The sequence below is a fragment of the Gossypium hirsutum genome, chromosome D05, assembly GCF_007990345.1.
Source record: "Gossypium hirsutum isolate 1008001.06 chromosome D05, Gossypium_hirsutum_v2.1, whole genome shotgun sequence".
Lineage (NCBI taxonomy): Eukaryota > Viridiplantae > Streptophyta > Magnoliopsida > Malvales > Malvaceae > Gossypium > Gossypium hirsutum.
Window position 1 is genome coordinate 19,247,056 of NC_053441.1, and position 14,643 is coordinate 19,261,698.

At 32.4% G+C, this 14,643-nt stretch overlaps 1 protein-coding gene and 1 long non-coding RNA gene across 4 annotated transcripts; one reads left to right on the top strand and one right to left on the bottom strand.

Annotated features, from left to right (window-relative positions):
- The first annotated feature begins 712 nt into the window (after positions 1–712).
- Positions 713–2,478, top strand: LOC107905165 (uncharacterized). 2 transcript variants are annotated; one of them, XR_005914021.1, is made up of 2 exons: positions 713–1,181; positions 1,615–2,478. It is a non-coding gene; the product is annotated as an uncharacterized lncRNA (long non-coding RNA). The 2 variants fall into 2 exon arrangements; XR_001686464.2 differs by having other exon boundaries at positions 2,046–2,478.
- Positions 2,479–2,720: 242 nt separating this feature from the next.
- On the bottom strand, positions 2,721–7,249 carry LOC107905164 (growth-regulating factor 1). Of its 2 annotated transcripts, none has more exons than XM_016831742.2 (4): positions 5,958–7,249; positions 5,201–5,428; positions 4,170–4,533; positions 2,721–3,777 (listed from the first exon to the last, which is right to left on the bottom strand). In XM_016831742.2, the coding sequence occupies exons 1-4, from the start codon at positions 6,373–6,375 to the stop codon at positions 2,955–2,957; spliced, it is 1,833 nt and encodes a 610-aa protein (XP_016687231.1). In that variant the 5' UTR covers positions 6,376–7,249; the 3' UTR covers positions 2,721–2,954. The 2 variants fall into 2 exon arrangements, with proteins under 2 accessions (XP_016687231.1, XP_040950127.1); XM_041094193.1 differs by having other exon boundaries at positions 4,170–4,542; positions 5,958–6,995.
- Positions 7,250–14,643: the final 7,394 nt, after the last annotated feature.

Below are 14,643 nucleotides of genomic sequence, written 5' to 3' on the forward strand. Positions count from 1 at the left end.
TCCCATATAAACGTTGTCGGTTGGTATACATCCGTAACTATGTTGGGTTGGACTTATATATGATATTAATATATTTTAACTTTTGCCCGAGCTCGATCTGACTCGAAACATAAATTTTAATTTTTACTCAAAGTTACTGATATTTATAACGTCTAACTTATGATGTTTTTGATTCACCCATATTATGGGTTAAAATTTTAAAAATATTTATATTATTTTAAATTTAATATTTAATAAATTTATATATTTTTCTTGATTAAAATTTTAAATATAAGTAACTTAAATTTTTTATTGTTTACATTACAATATTATATATTTAATTGTTATTTGTTATAAATTACGTAATGTATATTATATATTACAAACTTAAAAAAAGTGTTGGATCGAGTTATTCACCAATCTTAAATGTTTAAATTCGAATTTAGCCCAAATTTTAAATAGGTCAATTTTTTTTATTTAAATCCACTTTTCAAGTTTAATATTTTTGCGTAAACTTTCCAAAATTTACAGCAAATTTTTAAATTTAGACGAAAAGGCCAACCCTGGAACGGTTGTAATCGAATAAAAGGCATAAATGGACGTAGTTATTTTTACGTACAAAACTCTTCCATTTTTACATGCTATTTTATTATTAGGAATATGGATAAGCGTTATCTTTTGGAAGTTATATTTTCAAAAAGAAAAATTAAGATAAAAAGGATAGGAAACCGTTGAGAGATGATTCCACAATATCTTAAAAAATCTTAGGAGAAACCGTAGAGCATTATTTCCTGAATCAAAGTAGAGGACAATATGAATAAGAACTGTAAGATGCCTTAGGGATAATGCTAAACCTACCATGGAAAGTGGAACCACAAGACCAGGCCTACTCTGTTACACTTGATGCCTTTAGGTCTTTTTTCTTTTCCGTTCCTACGTTTATAAAAGAAAAACCGAAACTAATGTTAGGATTAGGATTAGGACTGGGATAAGGATTATAGGTAACCAACTTCGAAGAATATGCCTAAAAAAAGTCTGAATTTCGAAGGTTTCGAAAGCTATTTAAGCTAAGCTTTAACTGCACCTATTAGATGAACAGATTCCTCTGCTCTTTCTGGTTCATCTTAATATACACACCTGCCTCAATACAATTTTGCTTGTTGGGGGATGTCCTTTTCTATGGAAGCACATCAGATTGTGAGGTGAGACATCTTCAATTCTGCAGCCTCATCTAATTCTTATACGATCATCAGATTTATATGGCAAATTTGACCGAGTACCCAATGTATTGATTGTCAATTTAGGAATGATTATAATATGGCATATAGGAGTTGGCTGTATAATATGCACAATGCATTTTATTTGATACGCTTTTGTGATGGTAACCAGCTCCTTAAATCCAAATTTGGTGGTGTTTAAAGCCCTAATCACAAAAACAAGACATGGTTGAGGGTTACGCACATCACTACATTTTTAATTCCTTGCTTCTGAATTTTTCATGTGTTAGAGTGTTTGTTGGATACGGATACATGAACGATGTATACATTGGAATATTTTCCGGATAGTTCTGGCAATAGAATCTTTTAGGACAGTGTCCGGGTTACTTCGCTTATGACAAATAGCTAAAAATTGCAGGAAAGTATATTTATTTGTTAACAAACCCGGTGCCTGGTTTAGTGGTGGCTTTATTCCCTTACTAAAGTCTGTGCCAAGAGAGGAATAGTATCCTGTCTTTCAGGTTTTGCTGTAAAAGGTTGTTTTAACAGTTTCCTATTCTACTGTGGGGACATTGATGGAGAAGTTAAGTTCATCTCAGTAAACGGGTGAAACAGACTTGGTAAAACCTGCACAAAAATTAATGGATTTTCTCACACTAGAAGGAAATATAAAAAAAGAAAAAAGAAAAGAAGACGTGCATTGCAAACGACTGTATGTAGTAAACTTCTGTCTGATCGACATATTGTCTCACTTACAAAACCAACATTTATATACTCTTCATATCTCATCTACCAAAGGTGTTGTTCTAATGTTTGTATTCGTATTGTATGGTTGTTTTCCATGAATAGTTATTGTCTGAGACACAGTAGAACTGCAGTCATGAGACAGTAAAGGATCATGCTTGGTTAGGTTATTGGAGGAAATGCGTTTTGAGGGAAAGCTTTTATAATCATGGAGGCCTAACAAATTTTGATAACATTAGATATTTGCCAGATTAAGAATTGTCTCTGTGATGAGAACTGACATGAGGTTCCAAGCAGAAAATGTGTAAATCATATGTAAGAACATCAGATGCTTAACATGATTATGTGCAGATTATTGTGGGAATTGCAGTCTCTATGTTCTATATCCGCAATCACAGATGAAATGAGTATTTGATCCTCATCATCTGCAGAGCACTGTTGTATATAGATTGTAGGGTAGTTGCCAACTTGCAAAGTGAAAAATTTTCATGGAAAGTCACATCCAGGCTTTGCTTGAAACTTTGTTGGAAAAGTACCATTTTACTGTGGTTGCTGAGTGGTAAACTTTGGCACAACAGTTTACTTGTGAGTTGCTTTCTTTCTTCATGACCTTAAAAGATGGACCCATTCTTGCCATTTTTTAAATTAAATAAATTTCATGTTCTAAGAACCTTCTGAATTATTTAAACTCAAAGATACATAAACATTTTCAAGAGCATAATTACAAGTAACCAATAGAACTACTGTGTTGCCAAAACAAGTCGTACCACACATTGCATGTAACGCTGAAAATAAAAAAATTTGAAGTTTCAAACCACAATTTTAGACAAACTGCGTTTAATCTCTAATTTCTAGGAACAAAGCATGGCTAGAAAGTACAAATTACAAAATGTAAAAAAGGATAAACATAATAATATTGCTTTCATAATTAATTGTTCCATGTTTGTCAATAGATATAAAAATCCATGCTTCCATTTCTCCATTTTTCTCCTCCCACAACCTAGTGAAGTGGATTCAAGAAGCAGGTAGAGAGGAAGACTGAACAAGGGCTGAACCAAGGAGGTTATTGCAAAGACTAGCACCTTCATGTGTCTTGTTGTGCTCCGCTGTTGGACTGCTTCCCGCACTGCTATTAGAAAGAGAACCGAAGGAAGTCTTTTGTAAGACACCGGTAGGTGATGATCCTAACCGAGGACTACTATCCCAGCCCTCTGTCATGAGGTTAAGTGCCGATGAGCTCTTACACTCACCTGTGCTGCTGTTAGTACTATGCAATACCTCGCCAAGAGGACCACCCATGGATGCCTCCCAAGAGATAGGAATCCAATTTGCTTGCCTCTGGTTTGAGTCATTAATAACACTGCCCACACCCAATCCCATGTGAATGGGATCGAACTCACGTGACAATCTGAGAGGGGATAGTGTTACTTTATCATTGTTAGTAGAGGAAGTAAAAGAAATGTAATCAGAGGCAGCCATGGGTACTGATATGGAGAGTTGGGTCCTATCTGATTGAACATCAATTTCTGGCCAGGAAATGGCTGAACGATCAGACTGCGTTTTAGAACACTCGTCCATGAACTGGCGAAGGGAATGCTGAGATTCAGTTTCTTGACTAGTAAAGTTTCTGCACTTAATCAAGGCAGAGATTTTATGAGAAGGGTTAAGGAGTGAGTCAGAGGAAACAAGTCCAAACTCAGTTCTTGAGTGATGTTCATATGAGTTCTGCTGCTTTGGGATCAAGAAAGGGTTTTCTTTTGATTTTAAGTCACCGGTCACGGATGTCATGGTGAGTCCTGGTGTAGTATCACCCACTGTGTCTTTACTCAGAAGCAACCTGAAAGATCAACAATCATCAATGGAATTAGAATCCATTAATGACAAGTTTTTAAGTAACAGGGTATTGAACAACCTGTTGAAAGAACCTTCCCTAATAATAACTAGTAAGACCGGTCACTGTCAAGGATGGCAGAAGATAAGTAGATTCTACAATTATTATTAATTTTATATAGCCAAAGCGATAAGAACATATGGGCAGAAGGCAGGCACCCTACCATTCCAGGATAAATGCTATAACAGTGTAGCTGAAAGATCCACAATCATCAACGGAATTAGAATCCATTAATGGCAAGTTTTTAAGTAACAGGGTATTAAACAACCTGTTGAAAGAACCTTCCCTATAGCTTACAAACAAGGAAGGAAGCAATGATGAGGGGATAATTCTGTCACCTGTTCAGTGTAGCTGCCGCAGAAAGATTAGATGCAGTAGCAGGCTGCGAATGCTTGAACTGCTGTTGTGCAATGGCGAGGCTGTTGGATTCGCCGCTGCCACCGGTTGGCCCTAACACTGATGCTGAAGAGGAGACAGTAGGCATCAGTTTGGCGGGGGCGATGGCTGCGGCGGAATGGCCGGATTGGCCTTCCACAGGCTTTCTTGAACGATGGCGTCCCCTATTCATATGCCGCTCGCAGTACTTCTGGTCGGCAACCGCATCTCTTGAACACCGCCATTTCTTTCCATCTGTTCTACGACACCGCCCTGGCTCTGGGTCAGTGTTATTCGAGAACCCAAGATGAAAAGCCCCCCAACCCACTGTTTGAACATCATTAAAAAAAGGTCAATAAATTTCAAATTATAACTTCAAAACAAAACATTCCAGAAATATTAAAGTAGAAGATGCAGGCTTAAGCATGCATGCCAAGGCCATATCTGTTACTCTTCTGTGTTTGATATAGCTTTGAGCTTTCAGGTTTACCATTGATTTTTTTTTCTTTTGATTTGGAAAAAAATAATATACACACTGTTTTACTTTAACAAAGGCAGGGGAGAAGTTGCCTTGTCGGACATGGGACCAAAACAAATGTGGCAATGAGCTATAGTTGAAATTTGAAATGTCCTGACAGTGATGCTTTGATTCAAACAGATTATGCAATCAAGTAGCGCGTGTGGTGCATTGTTTTGGCTTAGTTGAACAGTGTTTCTCTCTATTAAGGGTGGAAATTAAAAAAAAATAAAAAATAAAAAAGGGAAACAAAAAAGACAATGAAAACCCCAGAAAGTACTTCTTTGCCAATAAGAACAGAAAGTAAAGTGCAGCACTAACTCGTGCCTCCCCTCCCCCCTTCCCATTCCCAAATCTTTATGAGAGAGGGAGAGAGGAAGGTCTGTTTGCTTCTACTTTTGCATCAAGCATGGAAATCATATGGACATTATGGAAAAGTTCTTAGAAAAATGTTTCCTTTTTGAAGAGACAACTTACATGTATTGGGTCTGAGGAGTCCACCGGAGAACAAAGAGAAATTAGCAGAATCAAGGGATTTTCTTATAGGAATGAGAAGATTAGATGGGATAGGCACATTTGAAGTTATGTATTTGTAGATCAAAGCCTGGTGTTCCAGCTCCATCCATTGAGATGGGGTGAATGGTCCTCTACCTCCTGCTAACACCCCATGCATGTTTGCACCATTAAACCCTCCAGTGTTGTAGCCTGTTGTACAAATCCAGGAAGAAAATAAGTGAAGGTTAAGCAAAACATATTGTAACAAAAATAAAATAAAAATGAAGGCAGAAAAGCCAGAATTTCAAGGTTTTCAAAGCAGTGCAATGGGAACAGGTAAGAACCCAAAAACAATCAAGGATGAACCTTTTTGGGTTTCTTCTTTTGTTCTCATAATCACTGTTTGATTTATTACCAAAAATATTTATCTCATAGAACAGGCAGATGAAAATAAAAATAGAGAACCTCACTTTTTTTTATTGACAAGACTTAAAAAAAAGACCTCTCACAGATTTTCATGAAAAGACCCTTCATCAGAACCATGGAATCAAACAAGAAAACCAAGAGAAAGCATGTCTAGTCTTTGCTACAAGTCACAAGAATATGCACCAGCCAAGAGGTCAAAACCATTTTATTTCCTTTTCCGTAATTTCCTCAAATGATGATGAATAGGGTAATGATGTTAGAATCTTAGCGTTGCTGTCAACATATATACATGTGTATATATATAGTGATATACCTGTGTTTCTAGTGTAAGCAGGTGATGTCAGTTGAAAGTAAGGAAATGCGACACTTTGAGAGGCTGTATCAACGGAAAGAGCGTCTGATTTGGGAGCAGAAAAGCTCAGCATTTGTTGTTGCTGGTGTTGTCCGTCAGAGAAGATAGAGAAATTGGATCTAAGTAAAGTATTTCTGTGGTTGTGCAACGCTGCCTTGGAGGTCGAAAAATCATCAAATTTGGCCAGTTTCGAACTCCTCCAGTCGTCCTCATTATTGCCGGATCTCTCTTGCTTGAGGAACCCGGAACCGTACCATTTCTGCTTTGCCTCAGGATCTGCAGCAAGACTGGTACAACCAGCAGTCGTCGTCGTAGTAGTAGTAGTGGTTGCAGTATCTGAACCCACAAACCCTTCCAAACCCACCACCCCAAAATCCATTTAGAAAGACACACCCCGCCCCCCTCAATCCAACCTACAACACAAACTCAAGATTCAAGAAATGAAGCATTGGGTTATTATTAATACTCAAGACAGGAGCTTGTGAGGTGCAAGATGCTCATTTCAAGTGTTTGGTTCATAGATATTATGGTTTAAGCTTTAGCTCAGACTCAAAACCAGACTAGTTTTCGTTTAAAGAGTTGATGTTTAAAGGGAATAAAGACAAAGTAATTGGAGACAGAGAGAGAGAGAGAGAGATAAAGTAGGCGAGGCAAGGCGAAAACTAAGCGGACAAAGCTAGTCCTAAACACAAGTGTCTCTCTATATATCTTTAGACATAATGAGTGAAAAAAGAAAAACATCTGCTTTTATTTATTAGGGATAAGAAAACCTGAGGAGTAAGGCTACTCCTATTATTGTTGAAGCAAATTAAAGATAATTCTTTTTTCACACCTTAAATATCTAAGCCTAAAAAATAAAGTTTACCACCCAAGTTGCCTTAATAATTTCCTCACTTGAGGAATTATCCTAGAAAAGTTTCAGACAGCAAAGTGATTTCTTCTTATGACAGATAAAAGGAAGGGTTTATCTGTAATTTCGAAACCATCCATAGTACTTGGTGCTTGCTTTTTTTCATATGTTAATCAGATGGTTCAAGTAGAAGAAAATTGCAGAAAATGTAATTCATTCAAAAAAGAAGTTTGCCTTGCAAAGTCCGCTAGCGGTTTCCATTCACCATTCTCTCTCTTCATAAAGTTAGAAGGCCAAGATGGGGTGGGCTGCATGAACTCATTCACTCAATATGCAATGCCACGTGACAGTCGCCACAAATAAAATTCCCCCCTCAGCCTCAACTCTCTTCTCCGGACATCCCTTCTTAAATTTCTACAAATTTCTAACCACAGCCTCTTTCATGAAATTTTTAAAACATGCTTCAATTCTAACACCGCACATTACTTTTATTATTTCAATCCTAAGTGTCTATGCTGAAAGGTTTTAAGAAAGTGGTTTTTATTTTATTTTAATATTATTATACATTTAGCTTACTTGTTGCCTTTTTTATAATTAAATTTATGTTTGTTTAACTTGTCACGTAATTCCATATTTATGGTATCAATAAAATTTATGATTAAGTTGGTTATTAGGATATTTTTTTTATTTTTATATTTTTTAAATAAAATTAATAAAAATTCATCATTTTAATTTAAGATAGTAATGGGACTGGGACAAAAGCGGATGTTGCTAAATCCATCACCACTTTATAATTGATACACCCTGCTTCACTCACTCCATTATAGATGTTTAATCTTAAAATCACTACCATCTCTATAGATGTTAGACTCTACCACTTCTATGGTTGTTAGATGCATCCATCCCTATCTCACTTCGCTCCATTTTAATTTAATTTTTGCTACTTATTTTTCCTATAATTTTTAAACATTTTAGAAACAAGTGAATGTTTAAACACAATTATTCAACAAATAATTAAACATAAAATATATGAATTTTTCTTAACACATTTTTACATTTTTACTCTTTTAACAATTAATATATGTAAGAACAAAATGGTAACTTCATATAGTGGAGCAGAACGGAACGGTGTAAACAATTATAATAACAACTCCATGTCCATTGTTCAAAAAAGTTTTCTCAACACCCGAGACGGATTAGCGTAAAATTAATAGAGATTCTTACATATTTTTTATATAATTTCCTTTTACTAACATAATTTAGTTATATTTAACACCGAAGCGGAAGTATGCATAACATATCCAAAAGGCAGTAAATTAAAACATTTGCACCGAAAAAGACCATACATAAAGCATATGTTAATGTTATGTTTGGAAAGAAATAGCAAAAGAAACCCACAGCTTCTAAAATCCATGATTGAGCATCTCTAATCTCATACCTATAACATGTTGCATCACTTCAGGAAAAACACACTTTATACTTCATCCCAAACATAGACAAGACAGCCTCTTCATTCGACGTTAAACCTTTGATGTTTTTCATATCGTAAAAAAGGGTGGAGACAAATGAGTTGCTCTCTCAACTCAATTTACGGACCTTTTCATTACTACCCCATTTCTTTTACATTATCTGTTGGCATTCACTACTTCAAAATAAATGCTGTTGGTGTTCCAACTGTGAGACCTTCTACTTCATTCAAAGAGATTACTAGATTTTAGTTGTTTGAAAGTGTTAAAGAAAATTATTGGACATTAATTGAACTTATCAAACCATGTTGAAACTCTTTAGAAATTACGTGTCCCCCCTCCCCCTCCCATTTTTTTAAGCACATAATGTAACCATAAATTCTAACATGCAAGCATAGTGGAAAATATAGAAAGTTACATTGAATCCAAATGGGGCCATGTTACTTCATGTTGCACCCTACCTTTTTGCCTCATGTTAAAATGACAAACCGTAAAGTCAAATCCATGGTCTTTGTAAAAATCCAGCAAATTTTCATTTCTTTCACCTCCAAATATTACATTCTTCCATTCGAAAAAAAAAAGTGTTCCACACTACACATTTGTTTAAATTGAAAAAAGCATTAATTATCTCAAATGAGGGGAAACAAAGAGAAAATAAATTATAAAGGGAATACTATAGAAGAAAGATGGGCAAAAAAAGAAAAGGGAAAGGAAAGGAAAACGATGGATCTGGAAGGGCATAGATGCATGCTTTCGAAGCATCCTTGTCAAGGTTGAAACTAGGAAGACAAGTTGAGGCATGTACAACATCATACAATTATTCTCTTCTTTCTTATTCTTCTTCTTTGCAAATAAAAGCTATACCCATATTTGCTGTTATTTACCCACACAAGTCGTGTTTTGTTTTTTGGGCACTTAAACATCTCATTCCAAGTTAAAAATGGTCCCAAAAGTCCAGAACTCGTTTCGTTTCTTTTTCTCTATGGTCTTTCATTTTCCAACTCCCTTTTTCTCCTTATAAAAAAACAAGGGCACTACTTCAGTAATATAATCCAAATTAACAACACGGTAATTTACTTACATGTGAAGTTGGAGGCTTGGCAACCGTGACGCCTAAGGGAGGTAGCAAGTGCAAGGGAGTCACATATATTATTTTTCTAATATTGGTCTATTTTAATGTATCAATTCAAATTATCATTATTTTTAAAAAAATTAATATATGTATTAAAAATATTTATAAATATCAAATAATGAGATTAAATAGATCTCAAATATAAAATATTTATAAATTATATAAAAGATTATTATTTGGTGAATTGGCATCAAAATTTCAACTCCACAATCCATCATTAAATAAACAAGGTAAAAATTATTGTATACATTAAAAAGAAAATCATCACATATTATCTATATAACAATCCATCATTCAACAATTTTAAAATAAATAATAAACATTCAAAATTTTAAAAAATTAGTATTAATCGGTACACCATATTTCAATCGAGTGAAATTAACCGGTACACAGTACCAATTGAAATTCACACCAGAACAAAACAGGAATTTGTTGCTTCAATTTACTACCGGAACAGAACGTTCCAACCGGCTTGGACAATACTAGAATGAAATCGACTACATCAAGTTGGTGTTTCTAATTAAAGTATAAAGGGATCAAAAAAATATTATTTTTTTAAAATCAAATATGAATATTTATAAAAGAGGATCAGTCTCTCATAATCTTATGTCTTGATACATGTGCGTGGTTGGCTACTTTGAAAAGCATGGTAAACATTAGATAAATTGTGAAGAGACGAATGTAGGTAGACAAGGTACCATGTGTGCAATATAGAGAGAACCGAACAGTTGTCGCTGATGGGATAAATTGAAGGAGTTCTACATGACGTACATACATGTTGCCACGAAATCGTGTTTAATGGAAGTGCCGCTCTTAGCCAAGGCATGACGGTGACATGGCGATTGAGGTTTCAACATGACAAGGTCATGTGATGAAGCCTAAACAAACAAGATACTTATAACAACACGAGAATATGTTAATAATTTTTCATCTAATTTGACCTTGTTTACCAAATTATAACTTCAATTAACATACATTTAAAAGTTTAATTTTTTCAAATAATAATTTACATGAAATTATAATCAAAGGTAAGTTCAAAGGGACAATCAAGTGTTTTAGATGTTCAAATTTAATTTATATTTTTTCCATGATAAAATTTTATAAACTGACATCCAACAAATTATAATGAAAGAAGTCATTCGATTTGTGCAGTAGAAAATGTTGTTATAAAAAACCAACAATCAACCTATATAGATATATATATACATATTTCATTTAACATTTCAAAGCTCGTTCTTTGTTGATTAGATATAAGAAAGCAAACAGATGGGAAGTAGGGGACAAAGCGCGTGAGTGTAGGAGCAAGTGAGGTATCAGAAAAGAAAAAGAAAAGGAGATTTTAGCTTGGAGAAGACAATTCGACGAGTGCAATAAAAGAGGGAAGATGATGAACCAAAAAAACAAACAAACAAGTAAAATAAAAGTTCAGAAAAAAGAAAAAAGGATTGTAATAGCAATGTTATCTCTTTCATTTTATCTCGGATTCCTCACACATCTTCTTCTTTTTTTAATTTAAAATTTATTCTTTTTTCTAGGGGAGAATGACGTTGACCAATCAGTAGACAGTGGTTAAGATAATGCCACGTGGGCCCTCAGGACATGACCATTGTATTTTTTCATTTAATTTTTATCTTATTAATACAAATATTAAAGAGTGTGCGCGTTCGGGCTTATTTTTCATAAATATGAAATATCCCAAATTAATTAGTAAGATAGTTGATATCTCGGAGGACCCAGCTTCAAAATTGGCACCTCCGAGTCCGACTGCCGTTTTCTATTGGGAAAGTATCATAAATAGTCCCCATATTTCATCAAATTTTCATAATAATTAATTTTAGTTAGTTTTAATTGTTTCTTTTTCCTAATTTCAACACAATATCAATAGGTTTCAAGCCAAAACTTTGGTGGGAACTACAAGTAAATATATCATTAATTTTATTAATTTCTTCTTTTAAAAAAATTATCTTGAAATTGTAATAAATTGTTGAGGGACCATTGTGATATTATTCCTTTCTTTTAGTTGAACGTAAGATCAGCTTGTTTCTATGCTTTGGAATAAAAGTAAAATAATATCACAAATGGTCCTCATAATTTTATCAATTTTTTAAGATAAATTATTTTAAAAGGAATAAATTAATAAAATAAATGTAATATTTAGTTGTAGTTCTCACAAAAGTCTTGACTTGAAACCTATTAATATCGTATTGAAACTGAAAAAAAAACAATTGAAACTAACTGAAATTAATTATTAGGAAAGTTTGATAAAATATGGGGACTATTTATAATATTTGCCCATTTTTCATTTGAGCTAAACATATATATAAGACCACACCAAAAGGTGCCGACTTCTCAACTATTTCACTAATTAATCTACAACTGTATCTATTTTACTAATTAATCTTTTTGTTTTATATATATGGAAAAAAATAGTGCGCGTTTGGAGTACAAAATTTAGGAATGAAATTCATTTATTTGAGAGATTTATAAAAAAAATTAATTAATTTTTTTATTGTTTGGTACAATAAAAATTGCAATTTGATGCGGTTCGAATTTAAAGGAGAAATATGTAACTTTTATTAATTTTACATAATCTAAAGGTTTTTTATCTTTTCAGAAAATGAGATTTTCTTTTTCCAAAATTAATTTTTTGTTTCATTTGTAAAATATAAATTATTAACCCAATTCCCATGCCAGTAAGGAACAAGGAGTGGGAAGCATGTCGTGATGCTGGAGTTTAGAGAGGTTCGCTTCCCCTATGCCGACAGCGCTTCCCTTGGCCCCCACGGCCGCCCCTTTACTTCCCTCCTTTTTTCTTTTTCTTTTTTTTTTAAATAAATGAATGTACTTATTTTTATTTTTGGAAAATTTGTTTTTAATTTTCATGGGGTTTTCTATTTTGGCCCACTTGCCTTGCCATAGTCGTACCAAATTGAAAGGAAGGGAAAATTTGGACCCCACAAACACTGATATTTTAATGGGAGGGAAAAAGAAAGAAAGTTAAGGGCTGTGTTGCTGCGTTCTCTTCTGAAGCCAGTAAGCACCACCTTTACCTGTCTACCTTTTTTTAATATATAAAATATATTTCTTTATTTTGAATTATTATTTACTACACTACTCAGTATTAGTCGCTTTAAATTTTATAAACTCTACCAAATAATGTTAAAAATGGTCGCATATTTATTTTAAATATTATGTGATAAATTATAATTCCATTTGTAAAATTTTTAAAAAAAATCATTTATGTTTAAAATTTATATAGTAAAAGAAGTATACAAACAAACCAATTGTGGATTGTATTTCTATTTTATTTATACGTTACATCATTGCCTCCTGGACATGAGCTGTATAGCCTAAACTTTTACTGTTGTTATTTTGTTCTTTAGCTGGGTAGAAATTTCCCAAGATTTTGCTTCGTCTTGTTCTAGTTTTTGTCAAAGGGATAGCTAGTTGAATATTTATTTATATTTTTTAGGATTATACTGTCTTCACATCCTCTACGTTAATAAGGAGACAAATATACAAGTCACATTTAAAGAGAGTACCGTCAAGAGTAAAATGGCACATCAAATTTGTCAACACAAGCACAGCTTTGTTAGATAATGATTTATTCCACAATAAATCTACATCATTATGACTAAAATTTAGTATATCTTTACAAGTTGAAGCAATTACAACCCCAACAAAAATTCTCACTACCAACAATATTCTACTCTTTAATAACGGTTTTTTTATAAAAATAATACTAAAAATTAATTAAATACAAAAATGGTATAGAAAATAGATTTATTACAAAAATGAAACATTTTTGTACAATGAATATCGGTGCCATTTGACTGGTTGATGACACCATTCTTTTCCTTTAAAATGATTGTTTTATTGGTGATGCCTGACATAATAACGACATCGTGTGATAAATCAAAACATTCAAGTATGAAAACTTTTCTTTTAGATTGGATGTTGTAAAATAAAAATAAAAATTAAAGAGTGTTACAATGAGGCACGCCAAATATGTTTTAGGGAATAACTCTTTCTTACTTAATTATTTTTTAAGGCACTTTAATTTTGTGGGGGACTTCAAATATACAGTATATGGCATTTAAACTATATATATGAGCATTTAATGTATATATATGCTCATTAATTTTTGGGGTTAAATTTTAAAGGTTAAAATACGCTCGGTGTTAGTATATTTTTCATATATTTAAAATTTAGTTTCTATACTTTTATTTTCAAGAGTTTAATTACTTTATTTTTTTAATTAAAAAATTCAGATTTATTTGTTTACACCATTATAATTTTTTTTGTTAAACTTGGTAGTGTAACATTTTGAAATAAAAAAAAAAACCTCTCTTGTTATCCCTATAACAAGAAGTGACATTGTATCTCAATTTCCTTTTTAAAATTCCACTGAAGAGATAGTTTTTTAAATTTCCTCATAAATTTATTTCATTTAATACATATGGCCCCACTATAAATTAAAAAAGAACCTTAAACTTATTAAAATTTGATATATATTTTTAATTTATTTTATTAAAAATATTTATAAAATTTTCAAATATAATCATATAATATTGATTTTTTATATTATATATTTTTAATAGCATTATTCTTCTTTTGTAGTTATTTTTATAAATGGTAAGATTCTTGTACAACAAACAAATCAATTACATTTACTAGCATTTTGAAATAATGAATTGTAGAGTTTAAAAATTTTAAAAATCTTCAAAATTTTAAAATTTTTCATCTGAACACACTTTTAAATTTCGTAAAAAAAATTGTTTGAATAAAAAAATCATTAGGATTCAAAAATCGAAGTAGTAACATTGATTAAAAATGTGTTTTTGTTATTAATATTTCAACATATATCAGTAATTTACGTAACATGTTATTAATTTTTTGAATCACTTTAATTGTTGTTATATGCTTTTAAATATTTCTTTCCTAAATTTAGTTAATTTACCGTAACAAATTTCATTACTAGTCAAGTTGAAATGTTTTTCTTTATTAGAAATTGTAGAGCAATTGGAAGGGTATAACTCAAAATTGAAATTGTATTTGATGTAACATGGTTACTTGCCATGTGTCAATACACTGGCTAAAATTTAACTATGTTATATTGGATTACATTTCATAACTTTAAATTTAAATTGGTATAGTTTATATTCTGGTACGATACATGAATTAAATATGTGTATTATT